This window comes from Coffea arabica, chromosome 2e, assembly GCF_036785885.1.
Source record: "Coffea arabica cultivar ET-39 chromosome 2e, Coffea Arabica ET-39 HiFi, whole genome shotgun sequence".
NCBI classification, from domain to species: Eukaryota; Viridiplantae; Streptophyta; class Magnoliopsida; order Gentianales; family Rubiaceae; genus Coffea; species Coffea arabica.
The window spans coordinates 15,347,761-15,374,064 of record NC_092313.1 but is presented as its reverse complement, the minus strand read 5'-3'; the positions used below and the strand labels follow the sequence as shown (position 1 = coordinate 15,374,064).

Sequence of the window (26,304 nt, the reverse complement as noted above, 5' to 3'; positions counted from 1 at the left end):
CATAATAAAACAAATATGACTAAAATAATCAAGTTTTTACTTTTGATACAAATACAATCACTAAATTATTATTTTATTTTTTTAGAAAAAAGTGTTATTATATTAAGTGTAGTTAGGAATTTAATATAAATGTATTAATAAATTTGATATAAATAATTAATAATTTTTATTGATAGACATGTATAATTAGTAGTATAATTGATAATATCATTATATATATAATTATGCACATATATATATATCTTTTTTTTTTTAAACAGGTGGCGGGAAGGGGGGTGGGGCAGGGGTATACTCCTCACCCCCGCCCCGTTTCTAAACGGGGGAAAAAAATTCCCCCGCTCCCACCCCACTCTCGCGGGTACCCGTACCCGTTGCCATCCCAACACCTGTAGTACAAAAAGTAATTCGAAACGACATCGTGTGCTACAGGTGACTTCTCCCCCAAGTTCTCTCTGAATCCTCTTCCCCTTCTTCACGCTTTCATCCCTCTCTCTCTTCCCTGGAAGTCTAAAAGTGTCGAGCCAGAGATCCCAAACCACAAGCCCAACCCCAAAAAAAACTGTACGAATACGTAGCATACCCTATACAGGCACAGATAGATGGCTAGATACGACAGAGCCATTACTGTTTTCTCCCCCGACGGACATCTTTTTCAGGTGGAGTACGCCCTCGAGGCCGTCCGGAAAGGAAACGCCGCCGTTGGTGTCCGTGGAACCGACACTATCGTCCTTGGTGTTGAGAAGAAGTCTACTCCTAAGCTTCAAGACTCCAGGTAGGTCCAACTTCTCAAATCTATTCATTCACCCATCCCTTTTTTTTTCTTTTATATATTCCATCCATAGCTACTGTTTAGGTTTGTTACTTAATCGAAATTCTGGGTACCCTGTTAGTCGGAGCAACTTTTGGTTGGTTGTTGTGGGCTGTTACCAAGCTAATTTGGGTTTAGGCTTTAGGGTTTTGGAATTGAAGATTTTTTTTTTTCTAGGGAATCTAATTTTAATCTGATCTATTGATTAAGGCTGCATGAAAGATTCGGGTTTTCTTGTACTGAAATCATTCTCTGTTTGGAAAAAAAAAAAGATTAACCTGTGCTCGGTCAGCTTTTTGATTTTAGTGCCTTGGAAAAAATAAAAGGGGGCTTTTTGATTTTAGGGAGCAGTGGTGAAGCCGGGGTAACAAATCCGGGAAATTTTTTAATTTGTGTATAAATTGATTACTGAGGAACCTGGCTCATTCTTCTTGAAGTACTTGTGAAATTGTGTTAATCAGCCAAAATTTCTTGGCTAAGCCCGTTTCCTCTTTGTGTGCATGTGAGTGTGTTTTATTGCTTGTTAATTCTCTTGCTTAGTATGATTTTAGGTTTGAAGTGAGTATGCAATGGCTATTAGTTATTGAAACATGGTTGCAATATATATATTGTTTGCCCTCTGCCTGCCTTAGATTTCTTGCTGAATATTTTTAATTGGTGGTTCTTATTTTCAGATCGGTTAGAAAGATTGTGAATTTAGATGATCATATTGCATTGGCCTGCGCTGGACTGAAAGCAGATGCTCGTGTTTTGATAAACCGGGCACGTATTGAATGTCAAAGTCATAGACTTACAGTTGAGGATCCGGTCACCGTTGAGTATATTACGCGCTACATCGCTGGACTTCAGCAGAAGTATACACAAAGTGGTGGTGTAAGACCATTTGGCCTTTCCACTTTGATAATTGGCTTTGACCCTTACACAGGTGTCCCTGCGTTATATCAGACAGATCCTTCAGGAACATTTTCAGCGTGGAAAGCCAATGCAACTGGGAGAAACTCAAACTCTATCAGGGAGTTTCTGGAGAAGAATTACAAGGAAACAGCTGGCCAAGAAACTGTAAAACTAGCTATTCGTGCATTGCTTGAAGTAAGTCATTCCAGCAAAATAGCAAATGCCTTGTTTATGTTTGTCGTATGCTGCTGCTGTCTTGAAATTTGTTTCGGCTTATTCTATATTACTCTATGACTTTTTAACTCTTTTCATTTGGATTTTGTGCAACATCTGATCTACTATTCTTAGCAAGCACATGGTTCTGGCTTATATTCTTTTGCTTGTAACCACTTAAATCTGTATTGGTTTGTGCATCTCTAACAGGTAAGCTTTTGAGCACTTTGGATACAACTTAAAACTCAACTTGCATTGCCTAAAGCATTGACAAGCAAAATCATTGAATGAAATAACAAAATATCTCTGGCATGCCCTTGTTGGGAATTTCTTGTAAATTTTAAGCAGCTCCTGCTTATCAGGCTCTGAGGTTAACTTTGGTCATGGTTTATTGGCAAAAGACGAAAAAACAAAAAAATGGTGTTTGCATTTGTTTTTCTGGCCTTTTGGACAGAGGGAAGGATGCCTAATTGGTTTATGGGTTTAGGGTGTTGTTGGAATATAGCAGTACATTTCACGTAAATGTAATTTGGACTTCCTCATTTCTTGTTTATCTCCTGTTTTTGTTCTGCTGTTATATTCATGGCAGGCACAGGGAAGCTTTATATGCTGTAGTTGTGAATGCTCCTATCTTTGTCCTAGATTTTTCTGAGAAAATCATTGTATTGTATAACAACTGTCATTCTCCCATCCTTTGCAAAAGGCCCTCTCAATTCCTCTTTCCAGATTTCCCTGAGCCTAAAGCATAGAAAGGTCCTTTAGGGAGTAATTTGTCCTAGCAGCTATGGTTAACAAACAAGTAATGCGGTCTTACAGGAATTCTTTTTTTTAAATACTTGTATTACCCATTTATGATCATCTTGTGCTCACAGTAATGACCATCACCTTGGAATTCAGCATTGCTCTCTTCTTTTTCGACCCATTCATATTTAACCATGATTTAGCTGCACCAATTAAATGTTTTACAGACCTCATAAAGTTTTTGAAATGTTATATTTAATAATCCGTTTTGAATTCCTTTGAGACTGCCACCTTGAACTTCTTAGTTCAACGTTGAGTGACAAGTGTATCGAGCAGATTACATGTTTAATTGCCAAAATGGAGCCCAAAAAAGCTGCCTTTAACCATTTTCAGATAGGTTTTAGCCTTTCGTTTGTTTTTTTTTTGTCATTGTGGCTTTATTTGTGGAGTAAATTATTGATCTGTTGAGTTAAATACACGCTTTTGACTTATTAATGTCATGTATTAAGGTCGTTGAGAGTGGTGGGAAGAATATAGAAGTAGCTGTGATGACGAAAAAAGATGGGCTGAGGCAACTTGAAGAAGCTGAAATTGATGCTATTGTTGCTGAAATTGAAGAGGAGAAAGCAGCTGCAGAGGCTGCCAAGAAGGCTCCTCAAAAAGAAACCTAGATTGACTGCAATATTTGCTTAGAAAATGCCTGTGTTTTGTACTCTGTTATGTGTTATTTGCTCAGACCATAATCCCTTGTTTGTCAAGTACTGGCTTCTCAGGCAGGATCCAAGCAACCGCTACAACGTTTTCATGTGACAAAATTTAGGCTATTTATTTCTTATCAAACATTTTATTGTTTTGCATCGAAGTGTGTTGCTTGAGGTAATTTACATGATACTCGAAGTTTGGTTTGAGCTTGAGCATGGCCTTCTAAGTCTTTAACCGTGCGCTTTCCCCCTTTCCGAACACCCTCCCCCTTCCCAAAAAAAAAGCCACTCCCCCAAATTTTTTCGTTGGCTTGGGATGCGCCAGGCAGCCGAAGATAAATTCAAGCATTACTCAAACGAATGAAATGCAAAGGTCCAAACAAAACACAAAAGCCCATTAGTAATATGGCTCACTGGCCACGTCGGGAACTTCAGCGCTCGGTTTTACAAAACGAGCGGGCTAGAAAGCACCCCCGCCAAGGAATTATTACAAGAGCCAACCGAAAATTACAAACTGTAAAGCTACGACCTCACTCTTGGTTTTGAGAGGTTGCTTTCCTCATCAGAACTCTCTTCGTTAAAAAAAAAAAAAAAATTGGGTAGGGTGTATGGGAGAGACATGTCGCAAAAGGTTCAGAAGCATAATTTTGTTCCACACTTAAAAGCATGAAAGTCCATTTGGGATATGTTAAGAAGAGCATATGCATTTGGGCTTGCCGATCCATGGTGCTGGTAAATGTGTCATAAACAGTGTGGCCCATTTCAAGAATGCAGCTGTTGAGCTTGTAGAATCGATGGCTACAGATCAAACTGGACAACCAAGGCGACCGTCATCCAAAACAATAGAGTTAACAGTCTTCGGATTTGACTGTGTTAGATCCAAACAGATTTTCAGTCATGAAAGAAAGTTAACAAGTTGAACTGAATTCAACATACCTTTTCTTTCTTTCTTTTTTATTGGTTTCTTTGTGTTACTTTTTGTAGTATAAAATATTGTACACATCCACTCCATTTAAAAGTTGGTGTGCCATACATAGTTTTCGTAGTATGGTAGCCCAATTAATATCTATATAATTTAATTCCAGCACCGAAACCCGCATTAACGCTGAAGCAGGTGCTCGAGGATTTGAACTGCAGATTTTTTTTCAATTCTCAATTTTCCACATGAAGTGAAGATCATTTCCTTCACCCCACCCTGCGAATCCTTCGTTCATTTGTGTTTTATGATCTAATCTTGCAATCTCCAATCTCTTGCCATGCGTAATTCGCTAGCAGCCTTGTTTGGATTGCTTCATCCTCACAGATTTGTGGTTATCTTTGCCAGACCTTTTATTTGCTCCGCAATGAAATGCTTTCTGGGGTCCCGCCATTTTTAGCTACTTGTGTGATGACAGGTTTTAAACTTTTAAAGCATGAAATGCATGCGTTTCGATTGAGTGATAATCTTCTCAAATTTTGCTAGTTGTTTAGATTATTTGGGAGGTATATGAATTTATAAACCACTCATTATCCTAGCATTTAAAATGAATGTATTTATATAATTGATAAATTGTAAACCCAAATTGCCGCTTAAGTAATTCAAATAACCAGAGCAATTTGGATGGATTTCAAAACCTTCGTCAAATTGAAATTCTCCAAACAATTTTTTGTGTATCATACATATCCTAACCCCCAGCGTTTAAACTCCTCTTATCATAATGATATTTTGCTCTGATAATAACATAAGAATTAATTTCATTATCATGATTAGATGTATTATGTACGTATTAAATTTTAAACTCAAACTCATTTGAATCTATTAGATCAGAAGGATGCATTGCTGCTGCGATTTTATGTTTTACATACTAGTACTAAGGTTAAGGTAGCCGACGGAGTTGGTTGATTACTTTTAGATGAGATGACTGCCATGAAAGGCAACAACAATAATCATGGAATCGATAATATAAACAAGTCAACATCGATAGTCAGAAGTCAACCGTTGGCCGTGCTGCTCCGGACCGTAATCACTGCTTTGTTGTTTGTGTGGGCCCCATCACTTTCATCATATCTCACCAAACTCGTTAACTACTCTCACCGGCTGGGCTCCTGCTATCATGCGCGCCATGCGCATTTTCAGTCCGTCTACCTTTGATGACCTCACACTCCTCATCCAAATTTGGTGACGGTTACTTTATCATCAACAGATGATTACTATTCTTATCGTGTGATGTGTTGGAAGAGCAGGAAAGTGAAACTCGATTACATTTTTTTTAAAAAAAATATTTTATTCCTTTTTCACCCCTCCTTACCTCCGTCCTTCCAACTTGAGATCCTCAGTGACATATTTTCTATGCCAATTCAATGGCATCTTTAATATTGTGTCAAATGTCCGGTTATTATTTGCACTTTAATTTTCTAATAATTCAAATTGATTTGGTTTAACACAAGTTTTCTCTATCCTCTAAAACTTTGAACCAAAATTAACCGATCGGTCTAATTCATATACTAATACTTTTGAGTTAACCACTCACGATCTGTTGCTTTAGGGAAAAAGAAAAAAAAAATCCTAAACAAAATTGCCTCCAAACCCTCAAAGTTTTAGAGGGTAGAAAAAACTTGTATTAAACCAAACCAATTTGAATTATTAGAAATTAAAGGGCAAATAATAACAGGACACTTGGTGGAAGTGATATTGGATTGACATAGAAAATATGTCACCAAGGATCCCAAGTGCTTCCTTCCGCATCCCTATTGTTAAAGTTAAACACAGGAGATTTCGAACCCTGAAATCGAATACATATCCAAATTACCACATTTTCTTCTTTTTCTTAGTCAGAGCGTTTTGAGTACACCATAATTTCCACTTTTTTTTGTTTCATAAGGATCAGTTTTAGTGCTTCCTAGAAATTGAAAGCCACGCGGCCTCATCCAGAAGAAAATTTTAAAGCATGTTTGAATGGTAGTTCTTGAGACTTTTGGAAGGTTTTCATAGAAAAATATCTTTTGAAGTTGTGAGTACCAGGAACAAGTTAAAAAGTAGTTGAAAACGTGTCAAAAAATAATCCTCAAAAAGTCAAGACGTTATTTGGTTGAAAAGACTAAGGAGGAGGCACTAAGTATGTGAAATCTGTGTAAATATCATTCATCACTGATTCCCATTTCTTCCAAGAAGAAGAAAAAAGGATCTGCAACGGTACTGGCCGCTGCTCCTTCCAAGTTCCAACTTCCAACCTTCGAAGATGAATTGTCATCGTGGAGATCTATTTTCTGGCAAATCACATCTATTTTCTGTCATCATCTTCTAATTGGTTCGTGGAAAAGATTATTTATAGCATATACATACGGATGCAGGATATTAATTTAGAGCCAGAAATCCTGTGTGGAGATCTATGACAAGAGAGAACCATATTTATTTTAAACTAAAAAGGGCAAAAAAAAAACCAAGAACAAGTGTGCAGTAGTTTTTATGCATTCATGATGATGATGATGATTATTATTATTGAGGATGTGGCGTGTAGGTTTTGGAGGTTCAATTAGTAAAGTAGCAGGTGCATTTGGGGGATGGATCACAAGAATCCTGCTCACCTACCAAATGCAAAATCTCCCCCCCCCCCCCCCCCAAAAAAAAGTGTTTCTAGAAGGGGGAAGGTAAAGAAAGAGATGCTCGAATCATTATTGTATCTTTAGACTAATTGATTTTGTTTACTACTTGAATTAGGCTCGTAAGTTTAATTATTTTACGACATTAGCAATATGTAGTCGTGTACCAGGATGTGTCATAGTATCATGTAGTATGACCAAAACGGAAGCAAACTTCAAAATTGTGTGATTAGATTAGACAGCTCTTCCGTATCCTATGGAACATAAGTAAGCAGCAGTAGTATTTGGGTATTACTAATAAGAGCTTGGTTCCGGTTGTAAAATTGACTTGGGAGGTTTTGCATTGCATCCATAATTTTTTGATATCAAAAAGCTTTTCCTTCCAATGTGCTCCAAATCCTATATTCGGTTACTTTAGAGTTTTAGGAGCTTAATAAGCTTCAAATAAAAGAAAACGGGGCTTAATAAGTTGAGGCAAAGAGCTTTGATCCCAGGACCTGTAACAAGTTGAGGCAAAAAGTTGTCTTTTTCTTTGGCAGCTGCAGCTCCTCTTTCAATAAATGTTTTTTTGTTCTTCTTTTTAGCTTTGTTTGTTTGTTTGTTTAGACAAAGGTCTGGCAGTCCCCGTCGATCATGCCAACAAAATGACCAACTCCCCCCCGCAGGACCATTGCCTACCACTTGTCTGTACAACCATTCCCCTTTCCTGTCGCAAAACCACAGCCACAACCTACTCTACACCCTATTAACACTACTTGTGAACTCTGCGATAAATGTGATGTTTCTGGGCCTGAATAATTAGATCCTCACCCACTCTCCGATGAGCAGGAAAAAAAAAATTTAATGATAAGATATAGTCAGAGATTTACCATTTTCTACGTGGCAATGCTAAAAGTGGACGTGATGCCTGTTACCGTCTCAGGTACGTATGCTTTGTAACAACTCTTTTTGTCATGTAGTCATCATGTCCACAAGTGAAGCTGTGTGAGTGGGGACCACTACACCATTTCATAGTATAATACTTGATATATATATATATAGTATGTGTGTGTATTTTGTCAAAAAGATATACTAATAGTTGATGTACCGTCATCGTCACCAGAAATAGAATCGTATTGGATTAATCCCATTGTAATGTAATACACACTCTTCACCATTCATTAGACACACACACATATATATATGTGTGTGTGTGTGTAAATTTGTTGCTGATTTATTTGTTAGGTAGGCACATCAGTATCAACCTTTATTTCTCCAATGAATTTAACTTGATGTATGTCACAAATATGGTAGAATTTTCAATAATTGAAAGGGGTGAGAGTATTAGCGGCTACATTATTTAAAAGAAATAAGGGTCCCAATTTTAGCAAATAATAATAGTAAGATATACTTGTCAAAAAGATCTTGATCTAGTGAAGAGTGTGCCGGAATTTCGGGTTCTAGTAGCATACGAAGCAGCCTAATTGGTAAAAAATTAAAAATAAAAATAATAATAATGTCACTTCAGCAGTTTAGCTGAGCATGAAATTAGCAAAAATATATGAATGGTCTTCATCCTCAGCTCGACTGGACTCTACTGCTTTGTCTTTTTGACCTAACTCATATTTTTTCTGATCCGTCGGTCTAAAATATGGATCTGCTTTTAGCAATAAAATAAGTAAATAAATATAATGCTCCCCTTGTTAAAGTAACGGTAAAGCACTTCACTTAACAAACTTTGACGTGGGTCCCGGCGGTGGTACGGAAACCGAATGGGCAATTTTTTTAAGGCAGAAACTTACTGTACCGGCGGGTACCATAGACTTTTACACTGAGAGTTGGGGGTGGCGTTAGTTGATCGGATGGGACCCACCGCCGCAAGCGAGCCCATGAGAAGTGGAGCCCCGACGGGGGATGGGCTGGGTGAGCAACTCAACAGTAAAGTAAACAACCCACACCCCACCCCCTCCCCCCACAAAGAAAAACCCAAAAACGAAACGTGGTAAAGAAAAGGAAAGCACACAACAACAACGTGAGGGCCGATATTTGTTTTCCAGTTGTGGCGAAGAAAAGTAGTAAAAAAAAAAAGCTGACATCAATAGCCGGAAATGTGCTACTGAATTAAGCCATGAATTGAATTGTTAATCTCACACATTCCAAATCAAGACATAATTGGAGGACCTAACTGGAAAAAGGCCATAATCGATCAATGACTCGAAGAAGGGGCGTGGGAGATTTGGCTGATAAGATAAGCAAATTCGTTGAGGTAATTTTAAGTAACAAGTCACTCTCATCATCATCATCAATGATAGTCCACAAGTGCTTTGTTTACTTTAATTCATCTCGCCCCAACTAAACCAAGGATGGTAGTATCATTTTTTGGCTTTCTTTACTAAGGATGGTGTCGAAGAGACTCTAATTTAGCCACTTTCAAGAATTAAAAATTAAATTTAGATTCCCTTTTCTCTACTCCGGCTTCTTAACTAAATCTCATTCCCCTCGTTCCCCTTCCACTGAATAGTTTTTTTTTTTATTTTTTAATATATAAACAAAATCTATTAAAGATTGTACCTCTTAGTGCGAATAATTATTATTGTTCAAACGTCGACATTTTTATTTATATATATATATATATATTTTTTTTTTTCAACACTGTGAGTAGTAGCAGACGGCCGGGTCTAATCCATTTGACCATGCACACAACTTCTTATGGTTAAAGAAAGTTTCCGTTGTCAAAAGAATTAAACCTGCGCTAGCTAGCTCCAATCAAACTTCCATTGCATGCTGATACCAGTTAGTAACTTGGGGGGGGTCAAAGAAAAATCTATCAAAGTCCAAAATTAACATGGGACGTCTGTCGTTATGAGACGTCCCATGTCCTCTATGGGGGCCTCGGGGAAAGATGGACAAAAAGTCAAAACGTATTCTTTGGATGCTGAAGGAAGGATATATAGAAGATGCATGTATTGTTTGCATGGTGCGTTGGCCGTTCCAATCTAATCAGACACTCAGTAAGTACTAAACTATGACAAAACAAGTCTCATGCATCTTTAATTAATGGCGAAATGAATGAATGGTTATATAGATACTTTGCATGGTGCGTCTAGTCTGTGAAGGGATTGGAATCAGGGGAATTGGATGGGGTCGGGAGGGGGAGGGGGGACTTTGATACTTTGATCTTTGATGGGGGGAAGGGTCCTGCATGTGATGTTGGTGGGGAGTTGGGGACTCCGAATGAACTTGTATATTTAGGTAGAGAACAATAATTACCCCATTAATACATTGAGAGAGAGAGGCATGCAATTATTATTATTATTTTTTTGAAAAAAGAAAGAAAGAAAAAGATAGGCCCCCTAGCTAAGCCTTGTTAAGCAATTTTTCTATGGGTAGTGAAAGTGAGAGGAGAAAAAGCAGAGAAAAAAAAATATCTTATGGAAGCTTCTAATGTGTCTACCTAACACCTTTGAAAAAGAGTAAAGGATTGGAGGAAAGAAAGGATTAAAATAAAAAGGTACACTAGTCCTAGGTGTATGAATCGTCTCCTTATGAATTTTCCACAATTATGCATGCCAATGCCAAAGGGCCTTGCCCTTTTTTTTTTTTTTTTTTTTGTCATCACAGAGGGTATCTGGGCCCATGGACTGGTAATACCGTACGATCCAACTAATCCCACTGCGTGACCAGAAGAGGCTGCCCAACATCACCGACCAAAGGATATCCGGGAATTGCCAAAGGGCCTTGCCTTTGTTTTTCCTTTTCAAGGCTTCTCTTATTCCCCCTTAGTTTTTACCCTTTTACTTAGGCCAGACGAAGAGAGTGAAGACCCTGAAAACCAAAATAATCTATCTATGCATCCATGCATACATACATACATATACATATATATATATATATATATATATACATACATAATGGGGACAATTGCCCTTTTTCCTTCCCAAACCTATTAGAGTCTTTTATTATTCTTATTATTACTATTAATACATAGCTGAGCTGAGCATCCAAAATTAGTCTTGTCACCAAATGTCTTCTTTTTTTCATCTTAAACATGTTGTTTTCGCTCTTATATAGCAATCGTTCTTCTTCCTTCCCACCTTTCCTCTTCTTCTTTTTTTTTTTTTTTCCATTTTCCTAATAAACAAGAATATATTTTCAGTTGAAGAAAAATTAGCTTGCAGGATCACGATACTACTTGCTACATTCAAGTCCCCGACTAGTTAATGCTTAAAGTAAATAAATACTTAAAATACATAAATAAAAGAAAAAATTAAGGTCCCCAAGTAGCAGTTGCCCGTACGTGGTCTCTCCGAGTTTAGCAAGTGTAGTTGGTTAATTAGTTTGTGATAACGAGGAGAGATGCTAACGTTTTGATTTTATTCAAGGGAATAACAGCTTTTTTCGATTGAAAGTCGCATATCTGTTGATTATTTACCAAGAAAAGCATCTATGCAATTAATAGATTGCTTTCACACCTTCAAGAATCTAGATCATGCTATCGAGAATTATGAGTCGTTTCTAAGAAAATCTTCAACCTTGATCATGCTTCGATTGTGATGCAAAACTTTTCTTTACTTGGTCAAGCAGTATGAAGAAGATGAAGTCATGAAGATGACTAAAACTTGCGAAAAAGCTTTTATTTAGAATGATAAGAATGTGCAGATCAGCTATTCAAGTGAGCGTATGCTTTTCACCCTTAATTAATTTCCTATTCTCGTTTTGACCGCAGCTGCCAGACCAAGTGATCAACCCACTTTATGCCAGATTTTTGCAAGCTTTCATCATAAGGAAGGAAGGAAGGGTGAAGGGGGAAGAGGAACCCTTGCATAGGCAAATCGATCGAGTATTAGGTTCCAGAAAGTATAGCAAATTCTGCTTTCCTCCGTGCAGTGTTATTTAGCTTCATCGAGGAAAAAACCTTTTGTAATTAACAAAAGTTGATCTTTCCAAAAGGTTTTTTTTAAAGAAAAAGCGTTATAAATTTTAATTCCAAAACTCGTAATAACCATGACATGCAAAAATTTTCAGGTTGTGTCACTCGTAGTAACTTAACTAGTAAACGCGCGCATAAATCTTGGAATACTTACTATTATTACTATTGGAGAGAATCAACCGTCGATGACAATGGATCAAATCATAAGTCTACTCGGAATGCTTGCTAATCTAAATGCAGAAAAGGGAGAAGAAAAAAAACACACACACACACACACACACACACGAGAGGTTTTAATTAAATCTCCCTATTAGTGTTTTAATTTCCAGACGTGTATCAACATATGTGTTAGGACGAAGTTTGGAAACCCCCCCTTTTTTTTTCTTTATATTTTGGTTTTTGTGGGTCTCCCGGGGGGGGGGGGGGGTTCTGTTGGTTGGGTGGGTAGCTCATGACGAAGATAATAATGGTTAGGTTGGTAGAGGGATGGTAGTACAGACAGTTGGTAGTTTCTTCACGCATTTTATATAAATGCAAAAACGACTGAAGTTAATAGGGATGGATGCGGATTGAAGATTATTGAAGATTGAAGATGGAAGATGCAGTGCCTTTTTATTTAATTATTATTATACGGTACTAAGTAGTAGTAGTACCGTATATATAATAAGAGATAGGTTACTCACCCACTTCTTCCTCTTCCTCTTCCTCTTCTTTTCTTCTCATCCTCTCACAGCTTATCCGCTGTCTCCTTATTACCTTTTCCTAAAGAAGACAAAAACTCGGGAAAAAGAATCTTCTGTTAATTAGATAAAAGGAAAAGTAATGAACAGAAATTGGTCTAAGTTGGACTTGAAATTCTTTATGTCACATGCAACATCCATCCATCTCCTTTAGATTCATACCCAACGTTGCTAGCCGAGCTACCTACATAGTACATACACTTCCCCCTCCCCAAAACCCCAAAAAAAAAAAAAAAATTTGCTGGTGTTTAAAAAAAAAAAGGAAAGAGGATAAGAATAGTAGAGCCAGACAGACAAGTTTTGAAAAAGAGAAGGGAAAAAAGAAACGAAATTGCTTTTAGGAATAATCAGATGGCTAAAAGAGAGAAGCAGCAAAAGAGAACTGCCGATGGATCTGCGTCCATGCAAAAAGTTTTCATTCACGGTTCTCGTGAGATCAAGATCAGGCTAGCTACTAATTTAAAGAAGCAGAAAGAATGGAATAGGAACGGAATTAAGGGCCGGGTTATAATGGGAGGGAGGCAGCGATTTTCAGATGGCGAATCAATCATCATTTCTATTGATGATACACTGTCTATCATAAAATGCTATGCACTGATCAATGATGAACATATCGTTATTTGTACAGACTCAGAGAAAACAAGAAAGATTTGTATTAAATACCACTGCGTCTTTCTCATCTCTCTCTTTTTTTTACCCAGAAGAAGATTTATAAAAATAAACTAAAAAATTTACTTCATCTCCAAGCTTCTGTAGTCCAAAACACTGCTGCCCTTTAAACCTAGAAAGTCATAGGCACCACCAATGTTAAGGTTGCTGGTGCCAATAGCAGCACTATTATTATGGCAGGTGCAGTCTTTGCTGTTTTGTATTCCCAAGCTGCATGTAAAACACAAAGAAACTGCACTACTACCACTGGTAGTACGACGAGGGCCAGTAGCGCCGCTCATGTTTCCTCTGCCAACTCCTCCGGTCATCAGAAAGCCCTGACGATCAGAATATTGTTGCTGTTGGGATTGGTAAGGAGGGCTGATTCTGAGCTCAAGATTCAAATCAGGACAGCGCTCCCCACCTCCAATTCCAACGGGGCTTTTCTCCTCCTCTTTGCTTCCTCCGCTCGTACTATTACTAGTACTCCCGCAGCTCAGCAGCATCATCTTCCCCTGAACAACTTCATTGTTATTAGTATTATCTGTTGCACCAACGCCGCCGCCACTGCTAAAGGAAATAGTTTTGACTTCTGCTGCTGCTGCTGCTGCTGGTGCAGAAGCGGCGGCAGCAGCAGCAGATGGTTGTTCGCCACCGCTGATTGGGCGATGAGTAGTGGGATCTATACCTCGGCTCAAAAGCTTCCTTCTGATGTGGGTATTCCAATAATTCTTTATCTCGTTATCTGTCCTCCCCGGCAATCTTCCAGCTATAAGAGACCACCTACCGATCCGATAACAACACCCCCATCAGACATATGTATATATACACACACACACACATATACATACAAACAGTTATAGCACACTTTTCATCAGCTACCTCAAACTATATAAAACCATACATTTATTAGTAGTATCACTTCTATTTTTTTAATTTTATCACAAAGATCATGCTGAGAAATAAGCCTTGGGATAGATAACTAGCGGAGTAGCACAACTAGTGATAAGCTACCACTTACTTGTTGCCAAGGAGACCGTGGAGTTTAATAATGAGCTCATCTTCTTCTTCAGTGAAGTTGCCACGCTTGAGGTCAGGCCTTAAGTAATTGATCCATCGAAGGCGGCAACTCTTGCCGCAGCGAAGAAGTCCGGCAGCCTTGGGCAGTGATCGCCAGCAGCCTTCCCCATGTGCCCGAATATAAGCTATGAGTCGATCATCTTCTTCTTTGGTCCAGGCCCCTTTGTTAGTATGAGCTTTCTCACAGCAAGGAGACCTTCCCATTAAAACTACTGCTATCGACTATTAACTAACTGACTAGTATTTCATCCTACAACAGATACAAGTCAAAAACTAGCAGCAGCAATATGCAGGACAGGCTGAAGGGCTGATGAAGCAACTGGCTGCAGGGTACCTCCCCCCTCCCTGATTGATTGCTGATGCTTTCCTTTGTAGTGTACTGCTTTATCTAATTCCCTCCTCCTTGTATACGTAGATAGGTATATATATGTATATGCATCTCTCTTATTGGGGGGTTTTTTTTCTTTTATAATTTCTCTCTATTTTGGGGAACTGAACTGGTTTTCTAATTGCTCTAGCCAAGCTAGGCCGAGGTAGTAGCAAGTACAGTAGTGCTGGAAGATGGGAAGGAACAAAATATTTGGTAGAATTAGCTATAGCCCTGGAGGGTGCTTAATTGAGCATCAACCATCAAGGCCGGCCTTTGGAGAAGTTGAGGTGGGGTTTATATAAGCTTTTGACTCTTGAGACGAGAGAGAGAGAGGAAAAGGGGGGAAGGCGTATTTAGTTTAGGTCTAGGAGTGGGGTGCAGTGGAGACCGCAGTTGAATTGCTTCTAGATGCGAGTTGGTGGGAGTGGCTGTTGGCCTCTCTAGTCTTTTGATGATATTGGCATCATCATTTATGTTTGTAGGATAATACTATAATACTAATAATAAGCAAAAAAAAGTGACATTAACTACGGGTTAACTTCAGGTAGGTGTAAAGTAAGGTACTGCTAAATTCAAGTATACCGAAGACCAAGGTGTAATCTCCGCCTTTCTCCTCTTTGTCTAAACTCCGCTTACAACACTACTAATAGTCTGAACAACCCTTTGATTATTATTATTAGTGCAAATATATAGATGAACATCCCCGATCGAGCCCTGTCCTATATCTTCCTAACTTTTAGTGTATCTGCAGAATGGAAGTGATTACGTACCTTCTCCCACTTACTTACATATATATATATGTTGTTGGAACAAACCTCTTTATTGTGTATTTGTATGGTGAGGATTGAGGAAGAAACCCAGTCCTACTAACTATGTATGTATGGGTCTCGCTCCTTCCACAATCTTAATCAAGAAAATTTTATAATTTGGAGTTTGCCTGCTTTTAAAGGAATCGGGTGCTGCTCTTTTTATAATCTGTTGTTGAACAAACTCAGGCCAATTCGTGGGTGTTTCATCATCATCGTCTTCTTATTCTTTCGTTTCTTCTTTTCGAGAAAACCAACGTTGTTGGTTCAAAAAGCAAAATTCAATTCATGATTAATGATCGATCCATAAAAACATTAAATACTAGTAGTACAGGCTTACTTTAGCTAAGAACTTCATACAAAAGAGGTGCAGCCTGCCCTGTGTGTCTTTTGTAAAGTCCCCGAGCATCAACAAACATAAGCAAGCATCCGCACATATTACAACTAAACTTAAGAAAGCACAAAAATATGGTGGTGGTACGAGTTAGTATATTATAGTTTAGTCGGTTAGTTGTGGTGGGCACTCGGCCAAAGCGTCGCCCAAATGCATGTGGCTATTCTTACTCGTCCAAGTGTAAGATGGTAGTTGCTTCTGATGTTTATTCTATTGATGCTTCAGCAGACATGGGAAAGAAGAGGTTGATCATCTTCTATACTATATGCATAAAGGCTGCTACTTGTGTGTATGTTCGGGTTTCTAGAAGACTTGGAAGTTGGTTCAAGGTTAAGATGCTAAAAGAAAAGGAGCAGAATTGGGAAAGAAATGAGTGTGGTTGTAGTTGTATGTGGGCTTTGGTTCACCTTCCACTTGCTCTTTTTTTTCCTTCCCCAAACCTTGTGGTGCAAGTTTAGGCGGCAGTAGGGTTGGGAACTTGGGATAGGAAGGTTGATTCATCTTCTTTTTTTCTTTTTTTTTTTGTTGTTATACTTATACCCCTCTGGTTGGGCATTATTTGTTACCGGCCACCCACCACCACACACGATAATTTCCTCACCCTTTTATTTATCCCTTTTCTCTATATGGCAACAGCTACCAAAACTACTCGTGCCTATGAATCACGGTCCTTGCCTTAATCCTACCCATCAACTTGGCTTTGATGATTTGAGAGAGAAATGAAACGCCCACTTGTGTAATTTCATGTGTGCATTTATTTTACCTACCTTTTCACACTTTTTCGACTGTCCTGGTTCGAATGGCTCCACCTCTGACGTTGAACTGCGGCATAGTCTATCAGTTTATTTGGCGGGGATAATTATCTTCGCTTTTGGACCCCAGAAGAAACATCACATGTAAGCTTATCCATATATTGGGCTTTCACGAATTAATTCGACCAGAGTATAGATAGCCATCCATGTCAAACTGACTGATCATCAATTATAGAGGAAAACATGGGGGGGAAAAAACCCTTTTGGTTGTTTGTTTTGATAATTGAGAGTTGGTTGCATGATCTAATTCTGCGCATTAAATTCATGTGCCTGCGCTGCAACGAGACGGCACTGATCGCAGCATAGAGTTTGGTGGATTTAAAACTAGGTTTGGTGCCACACCATGATTTCCCAACCAGTTGGTTCTCATCACAGTTAAGATTACGTTTCGTGCACCCACACCAAGACAAAAAAAAAAAAAAAAAAATCCCCGATCCAAGAGGAAGAGGGGTGGGGGACAAAATAGATGAGAAGGAAGATAAAAGCAGGAGGGGTTTTATTCACTGGATTTGGTTGAGAAACTTGAGGGCATGGTTGATAGGAGTAGGCAATAATCTGGAATGGTAAGGTGATAGCCAACTCAGCAGCTCGTGGATGTCATGTGCTTAGGTAATAGTAGAAGAAGACTCGTGGGGATGTCCTAAAAGCCCTTACCTACCTCTTTGGTCTGTACTGGCCACCCCATGTGAGGCCCCTGATCTACCTTGGCAAAAATAGGGTCTGTGTCGACTGACCCACATTTGGCGCATAAAAGGTTGGTAATGACACCCTCCCCAAGTCCCATTTCTCAAGTTTTTCGCTAAATTATTGCTCCACGACACATCCGCACCCTACCCTAATTAGCTACCTTTACTTGTTCGCCTAATTGCACAAAATCAAATGTCGAAGATACACATTAGCGTAATGATTTTGAAATGAGTAGGGTATGGTTATTGGCTTGGATCTACTGCTCCTCGTTCCAATGTAAACATATTTTTTAATTATTTTTTAAATTTATATACATCAAATCATATAATATAATTTTTTTTTTTTACAAAAACTTCAAAAAAAAATTACAATCCAATCGAGACCTAAAGAAGCACCCTAGAAGTACTCGTTGTTTTCGAAATCATACTTGAACCACGACATGAGTTTTAGAAATCATACTTGAACCACGACATGAATGGAATGAAATCATACTTGAACTACGATATGAGTTTTAGAAATCATACTTGAACCACGACATGCATGGAATGGAATCATACTTGAACCACGACATGAGTTTTAGAAATCATACTTGAGGAGAGCGAAGAGAAAGAGAAGGGTTGGGACAAACAGATTCACGTATGAGCGTACCGGTTAATCGACAGTATAAACCAAGCTAATGGCTGTGACCGACCCCGACAATGTTAGGTACAAACAAGTCTCAATTATTTGCACATGGAGACTATAGATAAATGGAAGTTCATGCGTGAACCAATAATTTGGTTTGTCCATAATATCAATCTCATGCAATTTGGGTAATGTAAAACAAGCAAGCCATCTTCGGAAAAGACCCCACACTCTCTCGTCAATTGTGGATTGCACGTCCTTGACAACTGAAAACAAGAGTGACGGTTTGGAAAGCCCGCATATCATTCAACAGACAATTGAACAAGGACAATGATTTGCTAATTACTCACCCGAATTGTGTAATTCATTGAGTAGGTACCAGAAGCCTCATCATGTTATTTTAGTAGGTAATATTATGTATCAATGTAAATTTTTTTTTTTTTAAAAAAAAAAAAGTAAATACACGAGCATGCCGAGTGCCTTGCAGATATGAGCATTCTGACACGGTTCATGTTTGAATAAGATAAGATAAGATTTGAGTGTGTCAAAGATAAAGCAGCCAACCCATTACTTGATTTTTTTGCGGACTTCATACAAGTAACTGAGAACCACAACTGCAGCAGCAACAGCAACTCCAACAGCACTTTGAACCAATATGGTGCTGTCCTTCACGGTCGCCTTAGAGCCAGAGGAATGTGGAGTAAAACCCAGTTCAGACAGTTTCTTGTGCGATACAGCATAATCTCTGAAGAAGGCATCCTCATCCTGCATATCGCCAAAACACTCAGGCAAGCTGCGTGACCATGCTAAAACCGAAGAGAATAATGAACAAACAAAAACACCATAATCAACTTCAATGCGCTTCCAAAGCAGAAATCCAGCAACAGCCGCACCGGCCATTGGCATTATTAAATCATCACTTACACGGATACATGTAAATTGACATCCTATTCAAGAGTAAGAGACAGCATTTTCATTGGGCATAAAAATAAAACAAGAATGATCCATTAATGTCCTATTCATTAGACGTTCAAGTTCACAGTCAACAAAATAACCAGCTCGTTCAATAATGTTAAGATGCACATAAATCAATCGTTAAATAACCTGCTCGCTTTTTCATGATGAAATGAATCATACAGATGTTAAAGTACAAGAAACTGCTAGAGCAAATTGAACCCAGAGTGCCAACCATAATACAAAGGCTACATGAAAAGTATAGACACCATAAACTGTGACAATTTACTCATGATTGATCATTGTTAAATAAGATTGAAACTGAATCAGAGAAAATAGTGTCAATTGATCCACTCACAATCCTTGTATCAAAATTGCCTTGTGGCAGTAGCTTGCGTGGAACATAAAGAAGTTTGGCAGCTACACATTGATTTTTGTTACCTCAACAACATAGATAATATAGCAGCTGTACTTCAAAATTATTACTCAGGTTTAAATTACAAATCACTACATTGGAGTTTGAAAAAATCTATAACTAGAAGGACAACTTAACTCCCATGTGATTTTAATTGGAAAACAAATTATTAGAAGACGCAAATCGCTTCAAAACTGCAGGCAGGAAAAAGATATCAATACATAGAGCAGGCCCTTAAACTAATTTGTTTTTCATCTATAATTTGTTCAATGAGCTTCAAAAACTACCAATTAAACCATTAACCAGGTATACCATTAATATTAGTGATAACTTTGCTTTTTAGAAAATCAACTATTGAAAAAGAACAATGAAGGCTCCTAAAAATCAATATTCAGGTCCTTAAAAGATTGAGCTCATGCAGTCTTCAACCAACATCAATGTTTTGCAAATTGGACCGGACCGGCTGATTTGACCGGTCAAACAGCAAACCGGCCATGGCACCGGTCCAGTTCACTAGCAAGACCTGACAATCAATTGAACCAGTCAAACCCAGTCAAAAACTTTTGAGCCAGTTCATACTATATTTTCAAAAATTAAAAAAAAAAAATTTGAACCAGGTTGAACTGTGAATCGGAAGCTCATCCGCTTCACTTAATGGTCCAGGTTTAAAAGCACTGACCAACATATGACACTTTTCAAGAGTTCAATAAAAAATCCAGATAGCATCACCCACTGTTACTTGCACCAATTAATGAGAGGCAGTAGAACTATAGGATTTTTCTTTAGTCTAAATAGGTTAAATATCCCACACTACCTTAGCATAAAGCTCAACTAAACGGCGAAATTCAGGATCTTCCAGAAGAGCTATATCTGTTGGAAGTTTTAGCAGCCCATCACTTTCTCCTTTAAGCAGCTCCCTGAAAACAGAATAGTAATAACAAGCTAAATTGCAGCTAACAAGAAAAAGTAAATAAGTTCATCTACTGAAAAGAAAATTAGATAGTTCTTACACAAAATATGAATTATCAAATTTAAGTGGCTCCTTGGTCCATGGGCCATCAAATCCCGATCTCTCTGGATGTGCCCTCCCCTAAAAGACATCATCATAATGAACATTTTGTCAGTAAAATGTCAGCAAAAGAGATTTAAGTTCGTAAACTATGTTAAGCAATATAAATTACCAGCGTGTGGCCACCTGACAGGGCCACAATATCTTTGTCAGACAAACCCATCCTATAGAAAACATCCCTCAGATGTGGTACACCTATTATCAACAAATCAAAGTACAAGCTTTACAAATCCAAACTGCTAAATATTATAAGACTCATCATCGAAATATCTGTTCAAAATAAGCTGCCACTCAAATGTCTTGCTCCGCCAGATAGGAAGAGCAGAAGAAAGCATAGGCCACATAAATTCCATCGTAAACAGCTTAGTTAGAAAAGAGGAATAATCTAGAAACTGCAAAAATACTATATGGCCCATATTAAAATGAAAGTGATATGTCACAATGCAATAATGATAACCAGAATTTGGAGAAGAACAAGATGTCAAGAGTACCGAAAAAAATAACTGCATAATCCATTATTTACTTAATATTCTTTTTCCCCCTTACCCTTTTAGAATGGGGTGACCAGTAGAATAAGCTATCTTTCTCAAATTCAACATATGGATTTTACCATCAAAATTTCTGGGGTCTAAGATAATAGATTAAAGCAACTATCAGGAATTCAGCTGCATCTACTGAAAATGCTATTTAAGAATTAGCTTCGAGAAATTACGCATCCAGATTTAAGTACTTTGGCCAAGTTGCAGTCGTAAATTTTCTGTTCAATGTTTGCGTAAAACAGGCAGCTGCAAGAAGTACATGTAACACTCCTAAAAGTCAATTTTGATAATTATCCCACTATTCAGAATTATCAAGTAACCACACTCTTCCTGAGTGACAAGCTTCCATAGTATCTCCTAGTTTCCATCATATAAAGCATGAAACAAAATATGTTTGACTGCTAATAGTAGGATTCAATTAGTATAAAAAATAATAAAACTTTGAGCAATAGTGTAGTCATTACAATTGGAAAGGCTATTTACGATTAGAAGCAGTACGGTGCAGAACAAGTCTATTAAAAGAAAATCTGGTTTCTGGGTAGCAAGCTAATTATGTGCTCTGAAATCAAGAGACAAGTGGTAAACATGCCAAAGAAGCGAGTGGAATAAATTGGTAAAATATAATTGTCAGGAAAAAAATGCATCTATCAACCTTTATTAGCATCAGGCAGTCTCCCCTCTTTTGGAGAAATCATTGAATCCTGCAGGGGTAAATGAAGTGGCTTAAACATCCTACTGTATAGATTATGACATAAAGATGAAAAAATAGATTTCTCTTCCTGATAGGTGATGAAGGTACCTTTCTACCAGCAACAAAATCAATGGTGGGGCCACCAGTAACTTCAACAGCAACAACACCTGCAAGCTACACAAAGAATTGGTTGATTAGAATGAGCTAGTTTGATGAGTTACCTCCTATTCAACACATAACTGAACTACTTCAATATGCAACACAAGCCTAAATACAATACCCCTGCTAGCTGGAAAAATCATTTTCAGTACACAAATCTTTCCAAACAAAGAACACCAGAACTGAAACATCAAAGAGCTAGAAAGAATGTGAAAGGTCCCTTGAAATTAAAGTAAATATACAGCTCTAGATCATTGGACATCCACAAGAAACTATATCCATCATTAAGACTTATTCTAAAGGTGTGTGGTTGAAAAGCCAAATTTAGTAACCAACCATTGTCCTAACTAATGAAGAGATATTCTAATCCCAATCCAGACACATCATCTGATTTTGTATCACAAATAACGATGACATGAGGGTTATGCCTCTGCTCTTTGTTATTCAAGTGCAGCAGAATATCTTGTGTCAGTTACTGTCAAAGAATGCACAACTCAATGCTGAAGAGAATCAGCAAATTACACCTGAACTTCCATCTCAATGAATAAGTCTCACAGAAAATAATCAATTATCAATTGCTTATGGCTCAGCTAAAAAATTACCTCCTTTTGGATGCTTGTTTTCTGAGGTGTTTCTAAAACAATTTTTCTGTAGCATCTTAATTAGCAAATGTGTATGTGAGATACAAAGATGGTTGGAAAACATGTTTGAAGTTTGTCAAAAACTTGTTTCTAAAAGATGGGTCTAGAAACACAGATTCGTTCTTTACTTTGTCTTGGGCACTTGTAAATATTGAACATAGGTGGTGAGGGTTCTCTTCTTTGTTGCTCTTTGCTCTAATGGAGTTGTGATTTTCTTTCCCTATCTCTTTTACAATGCCAGAAAAGAAGGTATTTTGACCTAAAAATTAAGAAAGTTCATAGCTGCAGTCTTTCACAAGTAAGATGGATTTTTACGACTCAACTGAGATCATTATTTTTCCAGAATCCATACAGTTTTAGCAATTACTACAGAAATGTGCCCCATTTAGTTGATATAGATGCTAATATTTTCCTTCTCCAATATTGACAACAGAATATATACTGGAAAAGATTGCGTGATACTGCACCAAATTCACTTTTCCATGAGTAACAAATGAAATTTTAAAAGAAAATTATAGATAATCACCTGGTAAAGGTCCGCATAAGTAATCTTTGGATGCCGAGACCTCACTTCTTCTGTGACCAGGAAAGGAAAGGTCCCAATTATAAATGAAACAGAAATTTAATCTCAAGAACATTACAAAGAACACCCCTATATGCCACCCTTCCCAACACATCCCTCCAAAGAAAGGACGAGGGAAAGAAGTTCAGCTTGTGTACTGATGAAACGCATCACTGAAATCAATTTATATATCTGGATATAGTATTTGCCTCCTCCTCTTCGTTTCACTTCATTACCTGTACATTGCTGAAAGATTTACGCTGTACAGGCAGGTTTAACCCAAATTCGAAGACAATCGAAAGCACAAGTAGAAATAAGAACTATCAAAGCTAGAGTTGGCAGCTCCTAATCAAACTTTCATGTTACAATCAGTAAAATTACCAATTGAAAATCCGAAACCCGGATGCACAATCACTAACCGATGATAAATCAGATTATTAGCACCAATGAGTCGACGAGCTGAGCTAACAAGACTAAAAAAAACGGTAGATGATGGAGATGAAAAGCAGACAAATACAGCACGGAAGCCTTTCTATTTTGATCTTCAATTTTTTTTTAAATAATTAATTCTTCCACTAGTAGAGCAAGGAGCAGGATATTAAACCAATATACAAAACCAAAACAAGAAGCAAGGAAAGAAAGAAGATAGGAATTACCACAAAAATTGAGAGCAATTCTCAAGCCACTATTAGCGGAGTGAGAGTACTCTTCCTCGTTCCGAATAGAACCGTTTGGACCTCCAGTTTTGGTGTTGACATCATAAGTTCCTGCATCGTGCCATCTACAACGCAAAACAACATAGAAGAATGGAGATGTCTTTCAATTATCCTTAACAAAATAATTCTACTAACAAAAGAAGCAGTACAAATACAGAGGAACGGGAGAGGGAGAGAGAGGCGTACGCCAGGCGAAGCATGATAGGAGCGCAGTTCTTGCTGGAGATAAGAGCGCGAAGGTCACGACGAGCCTTGTCGATTTCTTTCAGGTACTCCGCATCCACCACAAACGCCTTCGCCATCTCCGCTCAATTAGCTTCTCCTCTCCGACGGATCAACCAATTTGTTATCCGATAAGGTTTTTCTTTTCTACTTTTTTTTAACTGTATGACACACTAAACTGCCAACGAATGTTGACTGCCTATTCCGCTGCCGCCACTGCTTCCTGATGGATCACGGATGACGTAAAAAAAGAGAGAGAGGGAGAGAGGTAAGTAAAATTTTACTGTTTTTTAATTAGCTGTTTTTTTTTTTGAATGTCTTTAAAAAATTTTATTAGCTGTTTTTTTTGGATTTTTTTAAAAAATTTTACTGTAAGAATATATATAAAAAAATCTTAAAATATTTAATATATTATATGAATATAATATTTTTTAACTTATTATCTATTAGTGTAGTATTATATTTGAAAAACTTGTTTTTGAAAAAAATAACCCGAACAAACAAAAAATGAGGTACAAATCAGAATTGAGATTTTATTTGATTGGTTCCCTTGACCCACTCCCCACCTTTCCAAATGGATATGGGAAAAAGTTGCAATTATATATTTATATGGTCTAGTCATAGTCTTCAGAGTATTCAATTTCAACCAATTTGGTTCGGGCAAAATAAATTTAGTCCTTCAAATTTGGACCTAAAAAATTGTTAGTCCCTAAAATATTTGATTTTGATCAAATTTGTGCCTTATGTTGCATAGGAGGAGGAAGAAAATCATTAAGATTAAGAAAAGATTAAACATAATACATAAAGATCATAAAAATTAATTAAAAATTATGAACTGTGAAAAATGATAACAAATGTAAAAATATGTGTCATTTTTTTTTTTGTGTTTTACTTAGTTTTCTGCACATAGAAATTTAGAACATCAGTTTTCTGCATATCATCCACTAAAAAATTTATGCAAATAAGTTTTACAACTTGCAAATCACTTTAATACGTGTACTATTACTAGATTATTTCTACTCTAAGATGATCAATTGCATTCGCGGCTAATATTATACAATTTATGTGGAAATTAAATTACTTAATGTATTTTTATGAAACGAAGCATGCGCACAAAATTTAATTCAATTCATTAATAAATTTGCAAATTCTACCAGTTGTCCTCATTTATCCAAAATTGAATACCTTACGCTGTCAATTTATTTGAATTTTGACAATTTTGTAATATTTATAGTATGTTTTGTATTGCATTTGTAATATTTGCCCTTATTTTATACTTTTTTATGAATTTTCCTAAATCTGTCATGCAACTTTATAAATTAACTTGGTCAAAATTAAATAATTTAGGGATTACATATATATATATATGTATATATATGTATATGTAGATGTATACATGCCAATTTATCTCACACTTAAAACATTAGTGACCAAAATTGCATTATTCTCTAAAAGCGAAATTAGGAATAGCCCCCTCCTTACTGGCCTGCACCAAAAGGCACGCACATGGGTGAAGGTGAACTTCCACTCTTCAATTTTTCACACACCCTTTCTGTTTACTTTCTTACACATTTCTACCATGTCTTGTGTATGTTGCCTGCTACAACTATTTATGTGCCATTCGATGTAAGAAATACTCCAAATTTGATTTTGTACAAGAAAGAAGAAACTATAGGTACATATCATTACCCAAGTAAAACGTTCGTTTGTTCCCAGAATTCAATTGAGCTGTTTCGGGCATTGACCAAGTAATCGGTGATATTCTAAATTTGATCATCGGACCCTTCCTTCCATTTTCCTCCCTCATGTAGAACCAAAAGAATTATACGTCCATGTAACTTTTATCAAGTTGTCTCCCTCAAACCGAAATAAAACAGAGAGAAAGAAAGATGAATACATATATTGAGTGAATAATTTTTGCATATTCAAAAAAATGGCATATGACTGACTAGAATCAAGTTAGAGACTATCAAGTGAATAATCTATGCACATTTTTACCGCTATGCATGTTCTCCACAAGAGAATAATAAATACTAGTAGTAGCTTGGAAGAGAGGTAACGTCGAACCAGTAAGTTTTCTCCGAGGGAAAAAAAAAAAACAAAAAACGGACAGCATAGTCTCGGCCTTACGAGTTAAGAGGGAAGGGCAATGGTTAAATGGATTTTTTTTTTTTTTTTTTTAAAAAAAATTTCGACGTCTTTCATGATACAGCCACTCACTTGGGAAACAGCCAATCCTAATGATCCTAATTTATCACAAGGCTTTCCAGAGCAAAATCTTCACAGATGTAAGAAAAGATCTTCACCGGTAATTCAGTAATTAATTTAAC

At 37.3% G+C, this 26,304-nt stretch overlaps 3 protein-coding genes across 4 annotated transcripts; 1 reads left to right on the top strand and 2 right to left on the bottom strand.

Moving 5' to 3' along the window:
* The first annotated feature begins 422 nt into the window (after window positions 1–422).
* On the top strand, window positions 423–3,513 carry LOC140036715 (proteasome subunit alpha type-7). Its single transcript, XM_072079199.1, has 3 exons — window positions 423–772; window positions 1,483–1,897; window positions 3,166–3,513. The coding sequence occupies exons 1-3, from the start codon at window positions 600–602 to the stop codon at window positions 3,325–3,327; spliced, it is 750 nt and encodes a 249-aa protein (XP_071935300.1). The 5' UTR covers window positions 423–599; the 3' UTR covers window positions 3,328–3,513.
* Window positions 3,514–13,113: 9,600 nt separating this feature from the next.
* LOC113731143 (myb-related protein 308-like) lies at window positions 13,114–14,762 on the bottom strand. The gene is made up of 2 exons (XM_027256234.2): window positions 14,255–14,762; window positions 13,114–14,016 (listed from the first exon to the last, which is right to left on the bottom strand). Exons 1-2 carry the CDS (start codon window positions 14,515–14,517, stop codon window positions 13,317–13,319), a joined length of 963 nt encoding a protein of 320 aa, XP_027112035.2. The 5' UTR covers window positions 14,518–14,762; the 3' UTR covers window positions 13,114–13,316.
* Window positions 14,763–18,340: 3,578 nt separating this feature from the next.
* Window positions 18,341–24,238, bottom strand: LOC113731144 (L-ascorbate peroxidase 3-like). Of its 2 annotated transcripts, none has more exons than XM_027256236.2 (9): window positions 23,939–24,238; window positions 23,693–23,817; window positions 23,001–23,050; window positions 21,783–21,848; window positions 21,636–21,684; window positions 20,557–20,639; window positions 20,386–20,465; window positions 20,190–20,292; window positions 18,341–18,771 (listed from the first exon to the last, which is right to left on the bottom strand). In XM_027256236.2, the coding sequence occupies exons 1-9, from the start codon at window positions 24,052–24,054 to the stop codon at window positions 18,574–18,576; spliced, it is 870 nt and encodes a 289-aa protein (XP_027112037.2). In that variant the 5' UTR covers window positions 24,055–24,238; the 3' UTR covers window positions 18,341–18,573. The 2 variants fall into 2 exon arrangements, with proteins under 2 accessions (XP_027112037.2, XP_071935299.1); XM_072079198.1 differs by having other exon boundaries at window positions 18,541–18,812.
* Window positions 24,239–26,304: the final 2,066 nt, after the last annotated feature.